This window comes from Mastacembelus armatus, chromosome 15 (genome assembly GCF_900324485.2).
Source record: "Mastacembelus armatus chromosome 15, fMasArm1.2, whole genome shotgun sequence".
NCBI classification, from domain to species: Eukaryota; Metazoa; Chordata; class Actinopteri; order Synbranchiformes; family Mastacembelidae; genus Mastacembelus; species Mastacembelus armatus.
In genome coordinates, this window is record NC_046647.1 from 22,091,077 (window position 1) to 22,114,157 (window position 23,081).

A 23,081-nucleotide genomic window follows, 5' to 3' on the forward strand; every position below is an offset into this window, starting at 1 on the left:
CTTGATCTTCTCGGTGAGTTTTTTTTTTTTTTTTTTTAAGCTGCAGCTGAAGTAACAGGCAGAAAACAGTGTGAACAGCAGAACCTGCAGAACCTACAGCTCCGGTACAGCACCAGACTCGTCTCTATTTAATAAAGTTTGAATGTTAATAAAACATAAATACAAAGGTTTGATTACACCGTAAACATTTCATTTCAGTAACCAAATATATATATATAAATTTATATATATATATATATATAAAGTTTATATATATAAAGTTTAATTTTAATCATCTAAACCCCACCCCCCCCAGGGTTCTGCAGGATTAGGTCCTGAGGGATCCCAACACATTTCAGGGAAAAGTCCAGCAGCAGGTCTGCACAGGTGATTTCAGAGACGTGTGCAGGCCCAGTTTAATGTCCATAAGACACAGTGACCCAGCAGAACCAGCATCTAAGAACAAATTGTCCTGCTGAACAATGGCGTGTGGTCCTCACTAGTACAGAGGGTCCGTGTGTGTGTGTCAGGGCTGAGTCTGCCGCATCTCCTTCCAGCTTTTCCACAGCAGCAGGTCCCGACTCTTCCCCAGAGTAACGAGGAAACGAGGCAACCTCACCCCGTTAAACTGCCCGACGCCATCGTCTCGGCCCATCGCCAGCAGCATGGTGACGCTACCTAGCAACCAGGGAAACCAACAACACCCTCAGGTGAGTTACACCAGAACACAGGCCACCAAGAGCACAGAGACCACAGGTAAAACACGACTCAGCCAAACCCTAACCCACCCGTCTGATAAGACGTCAGCGTCTTCCCGCTCACACTCTTAATGATGTTGTTAACGGCGACGGCGGCGTGCAGGCCGGCGTGGTACGCCATCTTTGGCTCCTGAATGTCGGCGCAGTCGCCCACGGCGAAGACGTTGGAGAACCCTTGGACCTGCAGGTGAGGGTTGACCTTCAGGGCGCCGTTGTCGGCCATGCTGGAGGCTGCAGGACAAACGTCACAATCAGTGAAGTAATGCTTTGGTGAGCTGCCGTGACCCCTGACCTCTGACCCGTCTAGTTTAAATGTCTTTCTGTAGCATCTGAGACTAAAATCTGTTCCTGCTCCTGTTTTTCTGAACCTTAATGTTGTTCCTGGTGTTTTATGTTGGGCCATGAAATCACTGAACCTCCTGTTTTGTGGAAGCAAAAAATCAGGTCTGTAGTTTTTTTTAGGAACTTTCCCAGAAATCAGTCTGATTTGAAACATGAGCCAATGGTTTAATTATTACATATCCATCCAAATCCACTTCAGTCTATTCACTTCTTTCTTTTAACCTACATATATATATATAAATCCTTCAGGGTCTTTTTCGAGGTTAGGGTACTGTTCTGTTTAGGTTAAGGTGTGTGTGTGTGCGCTCACAGAAGCCGGATGTGTAGGCTGCAGAGTTGACCTTGAGTCCGGTGCAGCAGATGATCAGGTCGGTGGTCAGGCTCTGCCCCTTGTCTGTGGTGACCACCGTGTTTCTCCGGGTGACGTTCAGCGGCAGCTCCGACAGGTCGGACACTTTATGACCTACGACACAGAGGCCGGTGCTTAGAACCTGAACAGAATCAAACACCTGTGTGCAGGTGTATCACTGGTGTGCATACCCAGCAGCAGCTCCACACCTTTCTCCAGCAGAACCTCTTTGGCCTGCTGTCGGACGCTGGGCAGCAGCTCAGAGTCACACAGTCCGATTCTGGAGTGGATCAGAACCACCTGAATGCAGAAAAAGAAGGAAGAGATCGGTGAGGCTCCTCTGCACACAAGGTCTGACTCTCAGATCTGATCAGAGGTCAGTGTATCGTCACCTTCTTCTCTGGATACTCTGTCTTGATCTCTGCTGCCATCTCCACCCCGGTCGACCCTCCTCCGACCACCAGCACAGAGTTCGCCGCCTGGATCTGAACACACAGTGTTGTTACTATGGACCCTGCCCGGCCGCTAACCCTGACCTAAACCTGGTTCTAACCTGAACCCTAAAACCAGGTCAACCAGGCCTTTGAGGGTGTGAGGCCCAGGCAACAGGTGCTCATGGAGCAGGAACATCCGCACTTCTGTTGTCGTACCTGTTTAACAAAGTCCTCATACGCCTGGACCGCAGTCTGATATGACGCCACGGTGTTGAACTTTCCGGGGAAAGGTCCGTCAGTCCCAGTACACAGGATGAGGTGGGAGTACTGGATTTCCTGCAGCACAAAGGAACACTCGGTTTATTTTCAGAGGTCCGAGGGTGACGGAGACTGGACTGGCTGATTGTTAGGCTGCAGCAGAATCAGTTTATTTTCAGCCCAATCCAAATGTCCTCCGCCACATGCACCGTGATGTGTTCACTGGCATCATAAAAGTCAGACACGGAAGATGTCATTGGATTAAAACATCCTGTGAACGCTAAATGTTACTAACGGTTTTTGCACCATATGTGGAGACAGTTGCTTCCACTTCAAACCTTAATTATTCTGAATTATTGATTTCTAATATTAAATTCTCAGCAGAGGATCCTCAGGTGAGTAAATCAGCCTTTACCTGCTGATGTTTACATTTAACAGACAAATCAAACTCTCATATCTGACGTGCAAACATGGTCCCGTCCTCACCCTGCCCCCCTGCAGGACCACCGTCTGTGTGCTGGTGTCGACCCGCTCCACACGACCCTGCACAAAACTGTCTCCAAACGTCTCCGCGTACGGGATGAAGGTCCTCTGAGCAAAGCCTGCAGAAAGGGCACAAGGTCAGAGGTCACTGAGTCAAAAGTCACTGGTTCAGAAATCACTGGGTTATAGGTCACTGGGTCAAAGGTCACTGGGTCTCACCACACAGGGTCACCAGGTCTTGGGGTCACTGGCTCATAGGACACTGTGTAAAAGGTTGCAGAGCAAGCACACAGGGTCAGTTCACTAGGTCTTAGGGGGTCACAAGTTCTCACTGAGTCAAAGGACACTGCGTCAAAGGTCACAGGTTCATAGGTCATAGGGTAGTAGTACAGTACTCAGTAGTACAGTAGTAGCTATAGTAACGTTACCTGGCTGGACCGAGGCTCGGAGTGACGCCACGTTGTGGTGGAAAGCGTCTCTCATGTCGATCAGAGTGAAGCTCAGGCCTTGAGACTTGAGCTGCTGAGCGGCCGCGATTCCTCCGAAACCCCCGCCCACCACGACCACGTGGACCCCTTCCACCGACGACACCTGACCACCCATCTCTACACGCACACGCACACACACACACAGACCTCTGTTCAGGATCTAAGAAGTCCCCCCACCTCTGGAAGACCATTACACCAAGGATTAATCAGGTGATTTAACTGGTTGTAATTCCCAACTGCTCCACCAGATGGCGCTGCTTCCTGTTAAAGGGATGGACTTCGTGCCACGAACGAACAGGTGCAGGTTAGGTTTCCTGCCGCCACACGATATGTGCATTTTCGTGCAGCAGCTACGCAAAGGTTATCTACAGGTCTGCTTGTTATCTTCAGCAAAACCAGTAAAACCAGTTGGCCTGATGGTCAGTGGATAACGTTACAGGTCTTTACTGGTGAAGGAAACTTATTTAACTGTTAGATGCTGGGTCCAACATGTTTAACATTCTGGATTTGATCAGGACCAGTTTCATTATTGTTATTATTATTATTATTAATAATAATAATAATAATAATAATAATAATATAATGGCAGTCCTGTGCAGCCCAGGACTGATCACTAGTTACGGCTCATGTGTTGGTCCATAATTACACATGAGGGTCCAGACACTTCACAGTTTCAGCTCAGCCCGGAAATCTTTGCTCAGCTGAAGGCACAGTGAAGGCAGCACCGAGGACAAGTCTCAGCTAGAAAACAGAAGATCCAGGAGGTGTTTCCTCATAACCACAGTCAGAACCAGATACAGAGTAAGAACCGGAGGTGGACTCACCTACTGCAGGTACAAAGGTTTGGACTGTCTCACTCCGGACCGTGTTGACACTTCTGTTTCTCTGCTTCTGGATTCCTGCTGAGCACCCCCCATCCTTTAACTGCCCGCTCTCCACCAATCACAGCTCACCTCTGCCCACTTGGGGGGCGGGGCGGGCTCTGCTGCTGCGTTCAGGTGCTGTAGGAAAAGTTAAACTCGTCCATCAAACATTTTAGAATGATTTAAAAAAGCATTTAAATTTTGAAATAACAAACACAATATATGAGAAATAAAAAAAATAAATGATATAGGCTAAAACACAATGAAACATTTGTAAACGAGTCTGACCCTGCTCTGTTACACATCTGTCTGCAGCTGGTTCCTGCAGTATACAAACCCTTCAGCCCTGTAGAGGGTCATATTTAAACATGAACCAGAAGTATAGTGGTTAGCACTGTTGCCTCACAGCAAGAAGGTTCCTGGTTTGAAACCCATCAGGGGCCTTTCTGTGTGGAGTCCGCATGTTCTCCCTGCGCTTGATTACAGTGGAATTATGGGCCTGGAACTCTTTGCTTATTTATTGATTCTGTATCGCTGCAGATTGTTTGAGCTATTTAATTTTAAAATTCAAATGAAAACACTTCAGTGAGACACAAACACATTTTGATTTGTTTTAATTATTTATTGTCTTTCTGCTGCTTCATTTTCTTCTCCACAGCGACTTTATGTGCTTCATCCTCGTCTTCTCCTCTGCAGCACCTGCCAACTTCAGCTCTGCAGTCTCCTGTTCCAGCTCAACCACCTCGTTGTCTTCACAGTCCTGAACCTGTTGCTCCAGGTCTGTGTTTCTGTTCTCTATTAAGGCCTGTACCTCCTCATCCTCCGCATCTAGCTCTTTCTCAATCTCCTGGATCTGTTGCTCCAGGTCTGTGTTTCTGTTCTCTATTAGGGCCTGTACCTCCTCATCCTCCGCATCTAGCTCTTTCTCAAACTCCTGGATCTGGTCTTGAAGGTCCTGGTTTAACCTCAGTGCTTGGCTGTAGGCCTCACAGATGTCTTCACACACAGCGTCAGTCGTTTTCAGCCCAAACGTCTGGACGGCACCGCTCTTCCTGACGTTCTCCTCATCTTTCCTCCTTTTCTCCTGGAGCTGTAACTCCAGCTCCTGCTTTGCTTGGATGAGCTGTTGGATGTGCAGGAGCCAGTAGTCTCGGTCTCTGTGGCTGCACCCGCACAGACGTTGGATCTCCTCTTCAAGTTTCATTACTTTTCTCTCATCCTCGTCGGGTGTGTGTGCTCCAGCAGAGGTGGACGGCTCGCCGCTGCGCCTGTCGCTCATTTCTCCCCGTTGGTTCTGCTGAGTGTGACTGAAGGTGATCACAGAATCAAGCAACAACATGGAACATGTTTTCTTTCAAAAACCTTCACTGAGGGAGTGAACTGGTGTGTGTGTGTGTGTGTGTGTGTGTGTGTGTGTGTGTGTGTGTGTGTGTGTGTGTGGATCATGTTGACACACACACACACACATATTTACCTCTGTGTGAGGCTGTGAAAGTGTGTATGAAAAGTACACTACTAAAGTCTTGCTGGGCTAAATGCTAAAGCTAACTGGGTTCTGCAGATAAAAACCCATGATGAGTCCATTTATGAAGGATCAGCAGCACCCCTGGCCCCCCTTTGCTGTTCTGACCTCTTGATCTTATGGGTTCACACCTTCTGGGCTTTCAGCCCTTGAGATAATCACCTGTACCTGGAAGCTGCTGTGGTGTCAGCTTCATTTATTTATTCATTTATTTCATTTATTGAGTTTTTTTTACACAGTGGAGGTTCAGTGTTTGAACCGGTCCTGTTCTGTGGGTCCATCTTCACACCTTCATGTGTTAGTCCAGAGGGGACAGGTGGAAGCGCAGGTGACACCACAGGAGGGCGCTAGTGCTTCACTGGACCTGCTTCTTCTTCCGCTGCTGTTTCCAGGCACCGTCCAGCCCCCAGAAGGTTGCGGGCTCCGGGTTTAACCCACAGTGATCGACGATGGCTGAAGATCTGCGGGCAGAGCTGCAGGAATGTCTGCAGGCCTTAAACATCCGGACCAGCTGCGTGGAGCACCCGCCGGTAAGACTGGACCCGAAAACCGGCTCGACGAGTCCGGACTGTTGCATCAGAAACGATTCGTTACAGAAGAACGAATAGTCACCGAACCCCATTAGAAAACGACACAGTTTAGGATTAGGGTCCTTCCTGTGAATCCAGCAAACTCCTGAAACACGTTTAGATAAACCGGTTCAAGCGTCAGGATTCACATTTGTGTTCGGGCACGAGGAGATCTCCTTTTAGCTGTGTTTCAGCTTAGTTTGAGATGTGTTTCAGCTTAGTTTGAGATGTGTTTCAGTTTAGTTTGAGCTGTGTTTCAGCTTAGTTTGAGATGTGTTTCAGTTTAGTTTGAGCTGTGTTTCAGTTTAGTTTGAGCTGTGTTTCAGCTTAGTTTGAGATGTGTTTCAGCTTAGTTTGAGATGTGTTTCAGTTTAGTTTGAGCTGTGTTTCAGTTTAGTTTGAGCTGTGTTTCAGTTTAGTTTGAGCTGTGTTTCAGTTTGAGCTGTGTTTCAGTTTAGTTTGAGCTGTGTTTCAGTTTAGTTTGAGCTGTGTTTCAGTTTAGTTTGAGCTGTGTTTCAGTTTAGTTTGAGCTGTGTTTCAGCTTAGTTTGAGCTGTGTTTCAGCTTAGTTTGAGCTGTGTTTCAGCTTAGTTTGAGCTGTGTTTCAGCTTAGTTTGAGCTGTGTTTCAGTTTGAGCTGTGTTTCAGTTTGAGCTGTGTTTCAGCTTAGTTTGAGCTGTGTTTCAGTTTAGTTTGAGCTGTGTTTCAGTTTAGTTTGAGCTGTGTTTCAGTTTGAGCTGTGTTTCAGTTTAGTTTGAGCTGTGTTTCAGTTTAGTTTGAGCTGTGTTTCAGTTTAGTTTGAGCTGTGTTTCAGTTTAGTTTGAGCTGTGTTTCAGTTTAGTTTGAGCTGTGTTTCAGTTTGAGCTGTGTTTCAGCTTAGTTTGAGCTGTGTTTCAGCTTAGTTTGAGCTGTGTTTCAGTTTAGTTTGAGCTGTGTTTCAGTTTAGTTTGAGCTGTGTTTCAGTTTAGTTTGAGCTGTGTTTCAGTTTAGTTTGAGCTGTGTTTCAGTTTAGTTTGAGCTGTGTTTCAGTTTAGTTTGAGCTGTGTTTCAGTTTAGTTTGAGCTGTGTTTCAGTTTGAGCTGTGTTTCAGTTTAGTTTGAGCTGTGTTTCAGTTTGAGCTGTGTTTCAGTTTGAGCTGTGTTTCAGCTTAGTTTGAGCTGTGTTTCAGCTTAGTTTGAGCTGTGTTTCAGCTTAGTTTGAGCTGTGTTTCAGTTGTTAAAACATCATGTGGGGCAAAGCAGATCTGTGTCTGCTAACGTTACCATCTGGTCACCTGCAGCTGAATCATGTGGAGACGGTTCCTCCACAGGTGATGATGCAGGTGTTTACTTCCTGTCATCTACCTGACAGTTATGTGTTATACTTTTAGAAAGTGCTTCATTACTACAGTTCAGAATCAGCAGGACTTTCCATGATGTCTGTGGAAGCAAATTGACTTTGGATCAATCAGCACCTGAATAACAGATTTGATCAGAAATGTAAATAAAATATCTTCCTGAATGGTCTGAGCTTTGTCAAACTCAATAATCAGTTTCAAAACCTCAAATATATTTATTTCTGTATTATTTCAGAATTCTCAAATTGAGACAGAAAATTCTCATCCCTTAATATTCAAGATGTTCTATTAAAAAAACTCAAGCCCGTCTTTAAGTCAGATTTCGCCTGTTCCCTGCAGGTGTTCACGGTGGAGGAGATGATGCCGTACCTGCAGGACGTGAGCGGAGCCGTCACTAAAAACCTCTTCCTGAAGGACAAGAAGAAGAAAGGTCTGTGGTTGGTGTCGACCCGCCACGACCGCCAGGTCAGTTGCCTCCTGACATCAAACCAACTTTGACGAAAAACTTACAGCGTTAAAATGTTTGGACGTGTCACAGATTTGAACAGTTTTAGCCCAAAAAGCTGCGGATTATGAAATAATTAACAGTAAATCCAACATGTTGCACTAAATAGAGCTGGACCTTACTAGTGTCCTTGAGCTCCAGTCTTTCAGCCTCATGGTTCATATTAATTGTCTTTACTTCAGGTCGACATGTAACAAACTTGATTTGCCAGTTCTAATAAAGCAGGTGGGTTCTAACCATCTTCCTCCAGGTTTCAGTTTAACACCTCCCATAATCCTCTCCGTTCCCCCACAGGTGAACCTCAACGACCTCGCCAAGAAGCTCGGCGTCGGCAGCGGCAACCTGCGCTTTGCGGATGAAGCGACCATGTTGGAAAAGCTCAAGGTGAGAAGTGGTTGAAGCCTCCAGAACCAGAACAGACCAGTCCACTGGGTTTTCAACATGGTCATCCCTCCAGGCCGACAGAGGGAACTATAAAGAGTTTGATTGATTGATTGATTGACTGATTCATATTTTAGGCTATAAACCCCAGGTAAAACAGGTAGCAGTGATCCCACAGGTGCATAATCAGCAACTTGGTTTTGGCGGAGAAGCCGGAGGAGTCTCAGTGTTGACACATCTGTGTATTTGGGTGCAGTTCTTCTAGTCCTACTGAACTGGACAGTAAAACCTTTCCATGTGCCCGTCTCCTGTCAGGTGGGTCAGGGCTGTGCCACGGCTCTCGCTCTGCTCTTCGATAAGGACCAGAGTGTGAAGTTCGTCCTGGACCGGAACCTGGTGGAAGGAGGCCATGAGATGGTCTTCTTCCACCCCATGACCAACGCCGCCACCATGGGGCTGCGACCGGACGACCTGCTGCGCTTCCTCAAAGAGACGGGACACGAGCCCATGCTGGAGAGCTTCGAGTAGGATGGAAACGTGGACCTGGATCAGGGTTTGGGCCTGGGTTAAACTGGAAACCCGTGTCACATTAGAACAGACATTGCAAAAGCTGGAGCAGAGCAGGGGCGGAGCTTATTTTATTTTTTTCAGCAGCTCTGCTTGGTGAAACTGAAATCTGCTCCACAGAGAGGCCATTTTATTCTGAGCTTTTACACACTTTTATTTTTTGTTAATAGTCCTCCATGTTCCACCTGATCCTGTCTGTGTGTCTGTAAAGAGCATGTTTGTTCATTAAAGGACCAGTCTGTCTGTTTCAGTCAGTCCCACCTGAATATACACTCTGTTTTTCTGATGATCTTTGCCCTGATCATCCATCAGCTTTTCCTTTCCAATGTGAAAACTTCAGCGTGCAGAGACGTGGTCACAGAAATGATGATGTGTTTGAGCAGCGACAGAAGGTTCCTGCTGTGGTCTACAGGTCCCTGAGCTCCGACAGCTCGTAAAGACAAAGATGCCAATGCACGGCATACAGTAAATCCTTTAATTAAAAATCAAGGAGAACAATATGTCGATAATAATCAAACAGTATGTCACAGACAAATTCAAATATAGTCATCATTTCCTCATGATTACAGGCAGAATGAATAACGTGATTGAAAGGTGAGTGGACAGTTACAGAACACACCTGTGCTCACTGGACAATAATCTCGAAGCATTGGGAACGTTTGTCTCAGGACATTTACCAGGAATCATTTCAAACAGGTTAAAGAAGAAACTGACTCCATGAATCTGAAAATGTCTGTGAACTTTGACAGACTGAACTTTCTGTTCAACTGAGAAAGTTTCTGTAACAGGAGGAGACTCTGTCTGCTACTCTGGACACAGAGACACTGAGGAATCACGCCAGGCTTTAAACCCAGGATACAGAGGCTCAGTGAATGTGGTGTTGAAGGTGTAGATGTGGATCAGTGTGTTAGTGGAGACCCTGTAGAAGGACAGAGTGCCAGCAGGCCAGTCCACATACACTGCTACTCTACCAGAGGACGAGGTGGGGGAAGCAAATCTGTGGTTGTTATTGTGCCAGACAGAGTAACCACCATCTGAACATTTCAGACTCCAGGACTGATCATTGTATCCAATCTCAGAGTCGTCCCTGGCTCCCTTCCTTTTTATTCCTCTGTAACTCACTGATATATAAACATTTCCTTCCCACTCCACCTCCCAGTAACAACGACCAGTCAGACCATTTCTACACAGCAGCTGAGGCCAGTGCTCAAATCTGTCTGGATGATCAGTATACGGCTGATCCTCCTCCACATTAGTCGCCTTCCTGTTGTTGTCAGACAGTTGTAGTTTTCTGTTCACTGTGTTTGTGTCGATTGTGAGTTCACAGGAATCTGATGGAGAGAACAAGACACAGTAACAGCTGCAGTTATTAAAGGAGCATGAACTCAGGTGATCCACCCAGTCTGATACCTGAAGGTACCCAGAGCCAGGCCCTGGTGTCTCTCAGCTATACAGTTAGTGCTTTGACTCACATTAGCAGGAACCAGAGCATCTACTGGACCGACACATTTACTCCTTAGTCAACTAACGGTAGCTTTGAACTAGACAAATTGTCCCAACCAGGCATCTGTACTTCACATCATAGCTTTAGGAAACATGTGGAATGGGAGGAGCAAAGAGCAGGAAGGAGGGGCTTATGATGGGAGATGAATATGAGCTGCTGTGTCATCATGAATGTCATTAAAAACACACTTACACTTCTTCAGACCTGGTCTCAACATTTGGACTCCACCAGGCTCCACCCTGAAAGGACAAAGTGTCAGTTCAGCACAAACCAGTGCTTACTACATGTTATTGTTCATATAAGACTCAAATCCACCATGAAGCTAAAGGACAGAGAAAATGTTTTCAGCTCTTCCAGGTAGACCTCTCCATACCTGAGAGTGTCCAGTCTTGGTGTTCCCCAAGGCTCTGTCCTTGGCCCTTCTTTCTGTTTACATGCTTCCACTAGGACATTTGATCCATAAACACAATATTCTTTATCATTGTTAGCAGCAAATGCCTCCATACCTGACAATGTCCAGTCTCCAGTGTGGGTCCTTCAGCCCAGCAGACAGGAGCTTCACTCCGGACTCTCCTGGATTGTTGTAGCCCAGGTCCAACTCTCTCAGATGGGAGGGGTTGGAGCTCAGAGCTGAGGCCAGAGAAGCACAGCCTTCCTCTGTGATCAGACAGCCTGACAGCCTGTGAAACACAAAATAACACATGGAAGATCCTTGGATGATGCTGCTGTGTGCAGTCACATACAAAATGAAACTGTCTCAGTACTCTGGTTGAGGAACCCTCACTGAATGCTGTCTGTTTTTCTTTGTTGTTTTGGTACAAATTGGATAATACAAGTAATACAAGTTCAAAATTGGTTGATGAATCCTGACCTCAGAGTCTTCAGTTTACAATGTGGACTCCTGAGTCCATCAGAGACCAGCTTCACCCCTGAGTCCTGCAGGTCATTGTTACTCAGGTCCAGCTCTCTCAGAGTGGAGGACTGGGAGCTGAGAACCGAGGCCAGAGCTTCACAGCTTCTCTCTGACAGGTTACAGCCGCTCAGCCTGCAGAGGAAATAACAGAGAAAAGGCAAATCTGGACTTATTTCTTTTTCTCTCAAGCTGAGTCCATCTCAGGGTCTTTTTGTGACAATGAATGAATTCAACTGTCTACACACTTACAGAACTTTCTTGGAGAGACTGACCACTGGCAGCAGCCTCAGAAGAGCCTCCTCTGAAGCAGAGTATTTCTTCAGGTCAAACACATCCAGGTCTTGTTCTGATGATAGTAAGATGAAGACCAGAGCTGACAACTGAGCAGGAGACAGTTTTTCTTCAAACCGTTTCCCTGAACTCAGGAACTGTTGGATCTCCTCCACTAGAGAACGATCCTTCAGTTCATTCAGGCAGTGGAACAGGTTGATGCTTCTCTCTAGAGACAGATTCTCAGTGAACTTGGTTTTGATGTATTGGACTGTTTCCTGATTGGTCTGAGTGTCACTTCCTGTCTGTGTCAGCAGGCCATGTAGGAGAGTCTGATTGGTCTGGAGTGAAAGGCCCAGGAGGAAGCGCAGGAACAGGTCCATGTGTCCATTTGGACTGTGTAAGGCCTTGTCCACAGCACTCTGGGAGAAGAGTTTCCCTGCAGGTTGGTCTCTTCTTGTTTCAGATGTCTGGGAGGTTGTTTGTTCCTCTGACAGCAGATTGACTCCAGAGTTGATGAAGGTCAGATGGACATGAAGAGCAGCCAGAAACTCCTGAATGCTCAGATGGATGAAGCAGAACACCTGCTCCTGGTACAGTCCTCTCTCCTCTTTAAAGATCTGTGTGAACACTCCTGAGTACACTGAAGCTGCTCTGAGATCGATGCCACACTCTCTCAGGTCGGATTCATAGAAGATCACGTTGCCTTTCTGCAGCTGCTCAAAAGCCAGTTTCCCTAGAGACTCAACCATCTTCCTGTTCTCTGAACTCCACTGTGGATCTGTCCCAGCTCCTCCCTCATACTTGATGTTCTTCACTTTGGTCTGAACCACCAGGAAGTGGATGTACATCTCAGTCAGGGTCTTGGGCATCTGTCCTCTCTCTCTGGTTTCTAACAGATCCTCCAGAACTGTAGCAGTGATCCAGCAGAAGACTGGGATGTGGCACATGATGTGGAGGCTTCGTGAGGTCTTGATGTGGGAGATGATTGTACTGGCCTGATCCTTATCGGCGAACTTCTTCCTGAAGTACTGCTCCTTCTGTGGGTCGGTGAACCCTCTGACCTCTGTCACCATGTCGACACACTCAGGAGGGATCTGATTGGCCGCTGCAGGTCGTGTGGTTATCCAGAGGCGGGCAGAGGGAAGCAGTTTCCCCCTGATGAGGTTTGTCAGCAGCACATCCACTGAGGTGGACTCTGTAGCATCAGTCAGGATCTGAGTGTTGTGGAAGTCCAGAGGAAGGCGACACTCATCCAGACCGTCAAAGATGAAGACAACCTGGAAGTCTTCAAACCTGCAGATTCCTTTGGTCTCAGTGAAGAAGTAATGAACCAGTTCCACCAAGCTGAACTTTTTCTCTTTCAGCACATTCAGCTCTCTGAACGTGAAGGGAAACATGAACTGGATGTCCTGGTTGACTTTGTCTTCAGCCCAGTCCAGAGTGAACTTCTGTGTTAAGAAAGTTTTCCCAATGCCAGCCACTCCCTTTGTCATCACTGTTCTGATTGGTCCATGTGTTCCAGGTGAGGCTTTAAAGATGTCTTCATGTCTGATGGTTATTTCTGGTCTGTCTGGTTTCCTGGATGCTGGATCAATCTGTCTGACCTCATGTTCCTCATTGACCTCTGCAGCCCCTCCCTCTGTGATGTAGAGCTCCGTGTAGATCTGGTTCAGAAGGGTTGGGCTTCCTGCTTTAGCGACCCCCTCAAACACACACTGGAACTTCTTCTGCAGGTTGGACTTGAGTTGAGGTCGACACGTGGCAGGAGATTCTGAAAGAACAGGCAAAGAAACATTTCCTTAAAGAATGAAGATACAGATTTATTCCCCACAGAGAAACATCTCCATCACTTTGGAAATGTCACATATGGCCTTTATCCATCATGTTCAACCTTTCTAGAAATCCTCTTACTGCTCTGCAGACAGTCGGCCAGCTCCTCCTGCTTCATTCCCCTCAGGAAGTTCAGTGTGATCTTCAGAAATGCTTCTCTGCTGCTCCTCCTCTGCTCTTCATCCTGACTGTCCAACACCTCCTCATTCTCCCTTTGACTTTCTGGGGAACCTGAAGTCAGAACCTTCTGCATCTTCTTCAGCTCGTTCTTCACAAAAGTGATAATGTGGTTCTCCAGCAGCTGGAACAGAGAACTGTATGAATACCAACTAAAACGATGGCCCCCAAACATCAGGTCCATGTTGGACCCTGGTCTAAGAAGTGCAGCGTGGAGATTACTGTGAACAGAACAGATGTCAAAGCAGCAGTTGGACATGTACTGACCATAAATACAGAGTCCATGTGTGTTGGATGCTGCTGGGCAGACTGAGCACTGGGAACCTCTGAGTTCTCCTGGTCCACCCTGTGGAGGAATCATGAAGAATGAGCTCACATGATGTGTGTCCACACAGAGACCAACACAAGGTAAAGGTCCAGGAAGTGAGATTTGGATGTGAACAGTGGATCAGATGAGTCCCTGTAGTGGTCAAGCTTTACTAGTCCTGCTGATCCCACTGAGAATCAGCAGCTCAGTCTGCAGCTGTTTGGAGCTTTCAGCTCAGTTTGGTTCAGTCCCAACAGCTCCAACAAAGATCTTTCCCTCCCTAACTGCTGCAGAGTCCTGGAGCAAGGCACCTACAGCCAGTGTCTGCTTGTGTCAGACTGGTTGTACTGGGCAGCTCCCAGTATGAAAGACCAGAACAAACAGAGCTGGAACTTCTCTCTCAGCTGCTTTTTCATTCTTCACATGATTTCTGTCCTGATGACATTTACGACAGAAACACTTTGGATCTCAGACGTGGTCGGACAACATGTCACACAAACTCCATCTGTTCTAGAAAAACTTAACTCTGACAAAGTTACAGCTTACATCTGATCAGCAGGTGGAGCTCCTCCTTTAAAGTCTATTAAATTATGTTTCGACTGGTCACTCCTGAGGGACACACAACTGGGTTCAGGAGAGTCTGGTCTCTGCTGCTGGATCCTGAAACAAAGACAGAAATAATTAATGTGCATGTTCAATGTTTTAATCAACACATACGCTCTGACATTTTGTCTGTCTGAAACAACCTTTCATCAACTTTAAATCGTTTCCTTCCATCAGCAGATTGTCTGAATTTCATGGCCACACAGCTGGGTTCAGAATCAGGTCCAGATGCAACTCCAGGTCCAAGAGATCCTGGTCTGTGCTGCTTCTCTGAGCTGGAACACAACACACACAGAGCAGTGAGTCTGAATAATGATGGAGCAGTGATGTTTGGTGCTGAGCTTTGACATGGAGAAGAGTCCTGGACTCTCCTAGATCCCCATCTCACCTCTGAGCTTCGGTCTGGGTTTCATGGTCCCCACATAGACTGGGTTTAGAGGGACGGACTCCCTCCTGTCTGACCTCACCCTGATCCATGCTGCTGAATCCACATCAGCTCACACGCACTTTGTCCTTTAACCTGGAGAGGAGACCAAATCATTCAGATGCTGCTTTGCATGATTTCTCCTGTAAAACCATCAGCTGCTGCACTTCTACTGTCAGGACACTAGATGGAGCCATGAAGCCATGATCTCAGGTCAGTCAGCTCTTTTTAATGGGGACATTTGGACTGGATCAAACAAGTCCAGGCTGAATGTAACCCCTGTCACGTGAGCAAGTCAGTTGATTTCCAAGGACCTTCCCTGATTGGCCGCGGTAACCCGCGTAATATAAATGAGACGCGATACACGGAAGAAAGTTGGCTGACATGTGGCTCCGCTGTGGCTGTGGTTATAGAGAAAGCGCATAGAGGGAATGAACGAAATCCCTTCTTTTGTCAAGATGCTAAGATAAGCGATCAATTGCAGCAACGCAACGGTGAGTTCTGTGTGATTCAATGGTTTTAGTTATTGTTAGCGTCGGTGTTTCTTTTCTTCTGACAGAGGAAGAAGTGAATACCATAGGATGTAAACCAGTGTGTTGGGGTACTTTACTTAATAACCTCTTTTAATGTAGTCTAATTTCTCCCTAAAGGAATTTATAGTACTGAACTGATCTTTGTGTAATTGTATGAACGATAACGGCTGCGCAGCTGAGCGTAAACTACGATTAGCCAAGCTAAAATTGTTGATTGTTATGGAATGAATAGACTGAATTAAGTGTAACTACGCTAATTGTCCTAATTGAATGTTAATGTTTTGTCACCGGTGATGAATTTAATCAAGAGATGATACTGGCCTCCACAGGTCAGGTTTTTTTTTCCTCCTAGATGTTTCCCCCTTCCCCCTTCCAGGGATGAAGTCTTGTACTTGGTTACAAGTGGCGAGCTGGTAGGATTCATTCTTTTCTTCTCCCCTCTTCAGTCTGGATTATGGATTATAAGTTACTTTGGACAAATAAATGAACTAAGGACGGAACCGATCGGACTAAAGGAAATCAAGAACTCTATTATTATGAACTTGCCGGATTCACATATCTGAAGTTGAACTGCGCTGTGTGAATGTATTTATTTTTTGTTTTGTGTGGTTCCCATATATGATTTATTTGTGCATTGCCTGTTATTATTTCAAGTTAACCTTTTGAATATATCAATGTGGAACACCATCAATTTATCCTGTCCTATTTGTTTTCTCAGTCACACTATAGGCTCCGTAACGAACCCATTCTTTTGTGTCGCAGTCAGCGGCGGTATAGCCCTACAGTACATGCTGTGTGAGCATGGGTTACATGAACAAACATGGAACAGAACCTTGGAAAAAGTGTCTGTGGCTGCCGTCACTGCTGTACTGTCAATATTTTTTTTTATATTGAATTTAATTTTCAACAGGAAACACCAGTATACTGATGTATCTGACTTTACCCTGGCAGAGACAAACGTTTTCTACCTGTAAACTGGGACACTGCCAGAGATTCTGGGCCCATGAAAGAATCTAATTCTGAGCAGCTACTTTTTTTCGTTTCCTGGACTCCTGTGAGTCGTGGGCCAACAGATCCAGGATCAGGTCAGATCGTCAATAAAATGATCCGGCTAAGTATCGACAGACCGTATGATTCCACTAAATCAATAATCAATAATCCAACAACATGGAGACAAAGATTGTCCAACAAACACAAAGTGAAAGTAAACTCACAGCTTGTTCAGTCCAACACTCCTCACTCGACGCCTGCAGAGAACAGTCTGACACAGGGGAGCTGGTTTGTGGAATTAGTCAGAGCTCTACCTGGAAACAGGAACAGGGAGCAGAACCAGTTCTGTCAGATATTTATGTACTGTGTTTGTTACTGCCTTTACTTCAACCGTGGATGGATTATAGGATAATGGGCCCCTGGGCAGAGACATGTACAAGGCCCCGACTTCTCTTTTTGTGGCTTTTGTGTTTTTTTTTTTCCTAGTCATTTGAGTAACTTTCCAATTGAAAGGTTAACAGCCCTTTCATGGTTCTCTGGGCAAGTGGGCACCCTGACCCAGTGGGCCCCTGATCCTGTGCCCAGTAGGCCTGTTCAGTAATCCAACCATGTGGATCACAGGTCGTGTTCTTGAACATGCACCTGTATGTCACAGGAACTCAGGAACTTCAGTTGGTTCTTATTGTGGCTAAAGAAACATGTAACATGGAAACACAATAACAACAATCTGACAGTCTCTGTCAAATTTGTGCTTCATTTAGTTTCATTTTCATCAGGTTCAGTCAGTGACTCAGACTCAACCTTTACCTGTTCACTGTAAACAACAGAGACTGGCTCTCAGTAAAGGTCACACACTGAAGTCTGATGAAACCAGTCAGTAAAACCAGTCAGTCAGCTGAGTTTATTTAGCAGAAACTACATGCACGATGTAAAATGAGAAGAGGATCAGAAGTTAAAACAATATTAATAAAATGAATGAAGTACAGTCTGCAATACAAACATGCTCCATATTTAACAGGGTTCAGTCAGGATCAATCATCAGTATTGATTAGTGATGGAGACAGCTGAGGATCAGTCATAGTTTGAATCATATTCCAAGTCCATGTCAGTGTGTGTCAGTATTAATGTATTAATGTGGGGAGTGCTGCAGATCCTCAATGTGGCCACTGGAGGGCGCTGATCACTCACATCTGCTGTTCTTGTGGACTCTGAGCTTTTGGCAGCTGGTCTCAGACCTTATGATGTTCCCAGGGAGTTCAGTCATGTCATGGTCATACTTGTTTACATTCAGCCAAGAGCTAATGCTGATGTTCCATGTGAAGTCATCATGAGACTGTTGCCAGGATACAAACTCAACCTTCTGAGGCCTCATTATAATATCAGGTGATTTTAACCATGTGACTCTCACCTCACACCTGACTGGGTTTTCTCAGTTTGTCAACTGTCCAACCACAGAAGGTGAAACACTTGATCTGCTGCTTTATGCTGCAGTCTGCTGGGGAGGCAGCATAAAGCATCCTTCATCCACACTGCCATCAGGCTCTACAACAACGGTGACACACAATGACTGACTACTGACGAGTCTCACTACTGACTGGACTGACTGACTACAAGACCACCTGGATTTCCCTTTGGGGATGAATAAAGTTCATCTCCTCTCACATTATTGACAGTGATCAGTGTTTACTGCCCTCAGGTGGTCACAGTGAGAACTGCAGCTCTGATCAGAATATTGACTGTTCTTTAATATTTTGGTCTGAGTCTGAAATATGAGAATTTACTCAGATGTTTATCTTTTTATTGCAGTTTGTACAACACAAAAATCCAACAGTGAACAACGTTGTTGTTAAAACATATGGTTCACATTTCACGTAGCTTTGTTTAAATATTTACAGATGATTTACAAATTCAAATATAGTCATTTCCTCATTATTACAGGCAGCATGAATAACATGTCATGACATCACCAGCCTGCAGTGATAGAAATACTCATATAAAGTACAAGTACCTCCGAATTGGAGTATAAGTACTAAGGTACTTATATAAAAGGTAAATTTAACGTAAATCAGCCTGTGGTCGTTGAGGTGTCTTTTCTAGGAGCAAACATTGTTGGGCTCTTATTGTGACGGGGCAGCGGAAACCGGGGCTGTGCTGACGGTAAGCTCCCGGTGGTCCCGGTGTCGGCGGCAGCAGGTCCCAGGCTGACGGTAAGCGGCCGGTTACTGGAGGTTTCACCGCGGTCCCGCCTCAGTTTAGCTCAGGGTTCGCTTTAACCTGCAGCTGATGCGGGTTCACTGTCTGTGCATGCGTGTGTATGTGCGTGACCGCGAGTGTGCGTGTTGCTCCAGGCGTGCACGATGACGGTGCAAGTGCACGTCACATCCATGCAGCTGCTGCAGGTGTTGTCAGCGCGTTTCGGTGCTTGTTGTCAAACTGTTGTAGAAAAGTTTGTCATTAAAAACAGTTTGAAGTTCGATGCTCGACGGATCCGATTTAGGGACCGTCAATCAATCAAATCAATATAATTGACAGAGGAGACGAGATAAAAACAAACAAACAAGCAAACAAACATGTTATAAAAAGTGATATGAAGAGGTCAGTGGTCAACAGTCTGAAATTATGAATAAATAAAATTTCGAATTTATCACTTAATTATTTATTTATTAATTTTTATATTTAATAATTGATATTTTTGCTCAATGGTTTCCTGGTCATGTGACCTGGTGACTCGAAGTTAAGCATAATTGGAAGCTATTGAGCGAAAATCTTCAATTATGAGAATCTTGAAAATCTTTTTCTCAATTATTGAGTGACGGTCCCTAAAATGCTCCGGAGAAGGTGGATCTGTGGAATATCGAAGATCAAACTACTACACTATTGATTCTTTATTATAATCTAGTATATTTAACATTAATTTGCTTCACTGACTTTTACCTGTATATAATTTATATATAATTGAATTAAAATAAACTATGCACACACACACACACACACACACACACACACACACACACACACACAGTATTATGTTATACTGTTAATGTTATACTCAATACATGTTTTGAAGCTCATTTATTTAAGTTCTGTAAATAAAATGTACATACAGATTTTATTTGTATACACTTTATTATATAAAATAGAAAATCAATGCATACATTGAGATACAGATGCATTATGGGAAATGCAGGATTCAATATTTTTTGGAGCTTGACTCATAGTGTAAACCTGTGTTAGGTCCCTCCCTCTCTCTGTCTCTTTCTAAGTCTATGTCTCTCTCTCTCTCTCTCTCTGTGCATCCATAATGAGTGTGTGTATTGTTGTATTGTTGTGTAAAATTAGCAAATGAATAAACGGTATGTACTGACACTCAGTTCCCAGCATTCTTTCACATGCCGTGTGATTCCCGCCTCCTGTTGCTGTGTGGGGAACAAACAGGGACCCGGGTCAGTCACAGACACCAGGTTTTATACAGAGGTAACGAAGAGCCTGATTTCCTCCGTGTTGTGTTCACGGAGCGAGCGGGCGTCACATGTTCAGTCCCTGCAGCAGCCTCAGCACTTTAATCATCATAAACCAGTTCAATGGTGCGTTCAGGGGCTGAGTGTCCAGGAAGCAGCTGGCAGGTTAACAAACCTGGACACCTGGTTGATCCAGCTGTTTTCAGGTGCTCTGGGTTTGCAGGGAGCATTAGTTGAGTTAGTTTGAGGTGCTGGGTGCTACTGCCTGCAGCATAGCAGTGCAGCTCCAGGGCTGCTTGTTCAGATGCTTTCACTCCAGGACAATTAAGCATTTAAAAAATGTTCGAGCCCACTTTCTGCAATTTGCATCAAAATTGTTCTTGTTCTCAGTGATAACTCAAACACCCACACACAGACATGACGCACATATTTTTGGATCCAGTGTAACTTAAACTAGCTGAGGGTCTCATTATCTCTGGTGTCCCTCCACAATAAAGCTCCACTAGAAAGCAGAGGAAACAGAGGCTGCAGAACTTCATTCAGGATCCTGCTGTTTCAAGGTTTCCTTCAGTGTCACAGTGATCCAGTGATGGTTGTCTGTGCGTCCATGGGCTCACTGCAAACAGCAGCTGGTCACTGTCAGTTCTGCTGCTTTTAATTATGGCATTTTTGCAAGATGTAAGCTGAGTGTAGGTTACAAAACAAGGCTCAGGTTGCAGCCGTCAGTATGTCAGGGAATCCACGGCTCCATTACACTTCCTGTTTACATCTCTCAGGCTCATCATGGGAGCTGTAGTTCTAAAACTCAGAGCATGATAACCTGAGACTGTCCTGTAAAAATGGAGTCTGCAGGTCCTCTGGTTAAGTGGTTTATTAGGACCCACTGTTGGGTCTGATTGGTAGACCACCTCCAGTGGCCCGGAGCAGAGGAGGAAGTCATGTTTATTCCTGTGACCATGATGATGTGGGGCAGACACACCTGCGACAGACGTCCTGTGTGGTTGTTCAGGTCGGAGAACCCAAAGACACTGAAGAGTCTAGAGAACAATAACAACACTGAGACACTTCCCTAATAATAATAATTAGCTTTTAGACTTCCTCTCTCCAGTCTCTGTGGTCGCTCGCCCTTTGCTGGTCTGGTTTCCATCTGTTGTGGTTCTGAGCTGCCTGTCTATTGCCGTAGCGACAAAAAGCAATCTGGTTGCTATAGGAGACAACCAGAAATAAGCTGTTATTAGACGTGTGTGTGTGTGTGTGTGTGTGTGTGTGTGTGTGTCCATGTCTTTCTCTGGTTGTGTGGACACAATTTAGCTGAAATCCATCACTGTGAGGACATTTGTCTAGTCCCATCTGAGGGTTCAGACCTGGTTGTAGGCTTCAGGTTAGAGCCAGGTTTAGGTCAGAGTAAGGGTCCTGCTGATGGTTCTGCTGGAGGTTCTGTGGCTGGTTAAAGGGCCCGACTTGGAAACAGAATATCTGAACTTCACGTCCCAGCAGCTTCAGGCAACAGGCTGAGGGTGAATGTAATCTCAGCCCCTGTCCCAACATCATGTCTGTTATTGTTGGTCTGGTCCTCAGGACAGACTTTCCAGTTTTAGCTGCAGCAGCGATGACAGGTACCTCATCAGGATGTTGTTTCTTCATGTCTGTAATGAAAACCAGAGCCTGAAGATTCAGGCATTTCTGTTTGTTCTTCCTCCTGCTGATGCTTCGTCTCTGATGTGCAATTAACAAGAGTTTTAATCCTTATCTGCTCTCAGCATTTACATCTTTCAGCCCTTGGGTTGGCGTGTGTGTGTGTGTGTGTGTGTGTGTCTCCATCCCAGCAGGGTTTCTATAAAAATAACATTCAGCTGCATCATTAGACTCACAACACTACCACAAAACTGAATCTTTTATTAGACCCTGTCAGAGGTCAGACGTCAAAACCAGCTCCAGTCGTTGCTGTGAGCAGAGAGAAGCTGCAGTGGAACCAGAGACTGTAAACGGTGACGGTTGTTCTCAGGTTCTGGAGCTGGTCTTTGGAGAAAGACGGGCCTCCCATTGTTGGTGAGGAAGAACCATGTGAGCCAGGTCAGCGGTGTGGCTCCCTGCTGTGTTTTTAATAGTTTTTGGACAACAGTGGAGGTCTATGGCTCATACCAATAAGCTGAACCAGGTTCTGGATTCACACACATTACACTGAGGACACCACATTCATTGTTGTTTTCAGTCTCTGTATGGGATCTGGACTCAGGGACACACACTGAATCTCTGGGCTGACTGTTTAAGATTAGATGGAATCAAACGAACAAACCTGCAGCTACAGTTCACTAAGAAAATGGCCTGGAAGATAAAGTGTTTGTGTTCCTCATGACCCAAACTGTTCCTGTTACAGAAACAAAAAAGAACATAAACCCACCAAAACAACAGACAGAGAATAAAGATAATCCAGTGAGAATCTCCTGTTTGCTTTTTTCAGCCTGTAAACACTCAGACTACTAAGAGTTTCTGCTTCTGGCTTTTCCCCCGAGAAAAGTTCAGCTTGTTTCTCTTCTCAGTTCAGGAACCGACTGTTCCTGAACTGAGCTGCTGCTCTGATGGTGTCATAGGCAGACCCCCTTTATTAGGAACCCCTGTGTCAGACCCAGTCGGTTTATTAGGAACCCCTGTGTCAGACCCAGTCAGTTTACGTTCAGACTGTTTCACAATGTTTTTGCAGTCATTTGACAACAACATAAACGGTAACAGAACTTTTGGCTCCCTGGGCCTGGGCCTCTGTCCATGTTAACAACTCGCAGTATTAATATATGTGACGTCTGAGATGCTACCTGCCTCTGAAATGAAGTGAAGTTGAACTGTAAAGCAACAAAAATGATAAAAGTCCCTCTAAAGTGAACTGCTCTGGGTGCAGGGAGAAATACTGTAAAAACACTGAGCTGATGAAATGTGATGCAGAAACACAGCAGTGTTGTGTTACCATAAGACAGGAGTAACCACAGCAACAATCATTTCATCCCCCGTCTCCACAAACACCACAAAACTGTAGGAATACACTGTCAGCAGGCAGGAATGTGCACGTGACCAGCGCACGTCACATGAAGCTGATTTGTGGTGCAGATAAAGTTGAACCAGGTTTTTGACACACTGAACATGCAGGGCGAGAACGATTTTAATCATGAATCAGAGAATGTCACATCAGGAACACAGTTTTTCTGTAACTCATCTTAAAGTTACACAAATTTAAATACAATACAA

General features: G+C 45.4%; 3 protein-coding genes across 4 annotated transcripts; 1 reads left to right on the forward strand and 2 right to left on the reverse strand.

The window, feature by feature from the left end:
- Positions 1-18: 18 nt before the first annotated feature.
- Positions 19-4,020, reverse strand: aifm2 (AIF family member 2). 2 transcript variants are annotated; one of them, XM_026309360.1, is made up of 9 exons: positions 3,916-4,020; positions 3,032-3,208; positions 2,607-2,722; positions 2,079-2,198; positions 1,821-1,913; positions 1,638-1,728; positions 1,390-1,542; positions 768-968; positions 19-657 (listed from the first exon to the last, which is right to left on the reverse strand). In XM_026309360.1, the coding sequence occupies exons 2-9, from the start codon at positions 3,204-3,206 to the stop codon at positions 506-508; spliced, it is 1,101 nt and encodes a 366-aa protein (XP_026165145.1). In that variant the 5' UTR covers positions 3,207-3,208; positions 3,916-4,020; the 3' UTR covers positions 19-505. The 2 variants fall into 2 exon arrangements, with proteins under 2 accessions (XP_026165145.1, XP_026165144.1); XM_026309359.1 differs by having other exon boundaries at positions 1,620-1,728.
- Positions 4,021-5,845: 1,825 nt separating this feature from the next.
- On the forward strand, positions 5,846-9,102 carry prorsd1 (prolyl-tRNA synthetase domain containing 1). Its single transcript, XM_026309368.2, has 4 exons — positions 5,846-6,006; positions 7,719-7,844; positions 8,179-8,268; positions 8,581-9,102. The coding sequence occupies exons 1-4, from the start codon at positions 5,926-5,928 to the stop codon at positions 8,791-8,793; spliced, it is 510 nt and encodes a 169-aa protein (XP_026165153.1). The 5' UTR covers positions 5,846-5,925; the 3' UTR covers positions 8,794-9,102.
- Positions 9,103-9,293: 191 nt separating this feature from the next.
- On the reverse strand, positions 9,294-16,654 carry LOC113131735 (NLR family CARD domain-containing protein 3-like). Its single transcript, XM_026309328.2, has 11 exons — positions 16,611-16,654; positions 14,828-14,959; positions 14,583-14,714; positions 14,383-14,496; positions 13,797-13,875; positions 13,434-13,653; positions 11,499-13,293; positions 11,208-11,381; positions 10,843-11,016; positions 10,529-10,575; positions 9,294-10,163 (listed from the first exon to the last, which is right to left on the reverse strand). Exons 2-11 carry the CDS (start codon positions 14,914-14,916, stop codon positions 9,637-9,639), a joined length of 3,351 nt encoding a protein of 1,116 aa, XP_026165113.1. The 5' UTR covers positions 14,917-14,959; positions 16,611-16,654; the 3' UTR covers positions 9,294-9,636.
- Between the last annotated feature and the right edge of the window lie 6,427 nt (positions 16,655-23,081).

What these genes read in the sequence shown, in the direction of transcription:
- aifm2 (XM_026309359.1), bottom strand. Translation starts at nt 3,206, where the DNA reads ATGGGTGGTCAGGTGTCGTCGGTGGAAGGGGTCCACGTGGTCGTGGTG. An exon ending in CCGAGCCTCGGTCCAGCCAG is followed by an intron (nt 2,723 to 3,031) that starts GTAACGTTACTA and finishes CCCTTTCTGCAG; the next exon opens with GCTTTGCTCAGAGGACCTTC. An exon ending in TGGTCCTGCAGGGGGGCAGG is followed by an intron (nt 2,199 to 2,606) that starts GTGAGGACGGGA and finishes TTTGTGCTGCAG; the next exon opens with GAAATCCAGTACTCCCACCT.
- LOC113131735 (XM_026309328.2), bottom strand. Translation starts at nt 14,916, where the DNA reads ATGGATCAGGGTGAGGTCAGACAGGAGGGAGTCCGTCCCTCTAAACCC. An exon ending in CGATTTAAAGTTGATGAAAG is followed by an intron (nt 14,497 to 14,582) that starts GTTGTTTCAGAC and finishes TCTTTGTTTCAG; the next exon opens with GATCCAGCAGCAGAGACCAG. An exon ending in GAGACCAGGTCTGAAGAAGT is followed by an intron (nt 10,164 to 10,528) that starts GTAAGTGTGTTT and finishes TCTCTCCATCAG; the next exon opens with ATTCCTGTGAACTCACAATC.
- prorsd1 (XM_026309368.2), top strand. Translation starts at nt 5,926, where the DNA reads ATGGCTGAAGATCTGCGGGCAGAGCTGCAGGAATGTCTGCAGGCCTTA. An exon ending in CGACCCGCCACGACCGCCAG is followed by an intron (nt 7,845 to 8,178) that starts GTCAGTTGCCTC and finishes GTTCCCCCACAG; the next exon opens with GTGAACCTCAACGACCTCGC. An exon ending in CCATGTTGGAAAAGCTCAAG is followed by an intron (nt 8,269 to 8,580) that starts GTGAGAAGTGGT and finishes GTCTCCTGTCAG; the next exon opens with GTGGGTCAGGGCTGTGCCAC.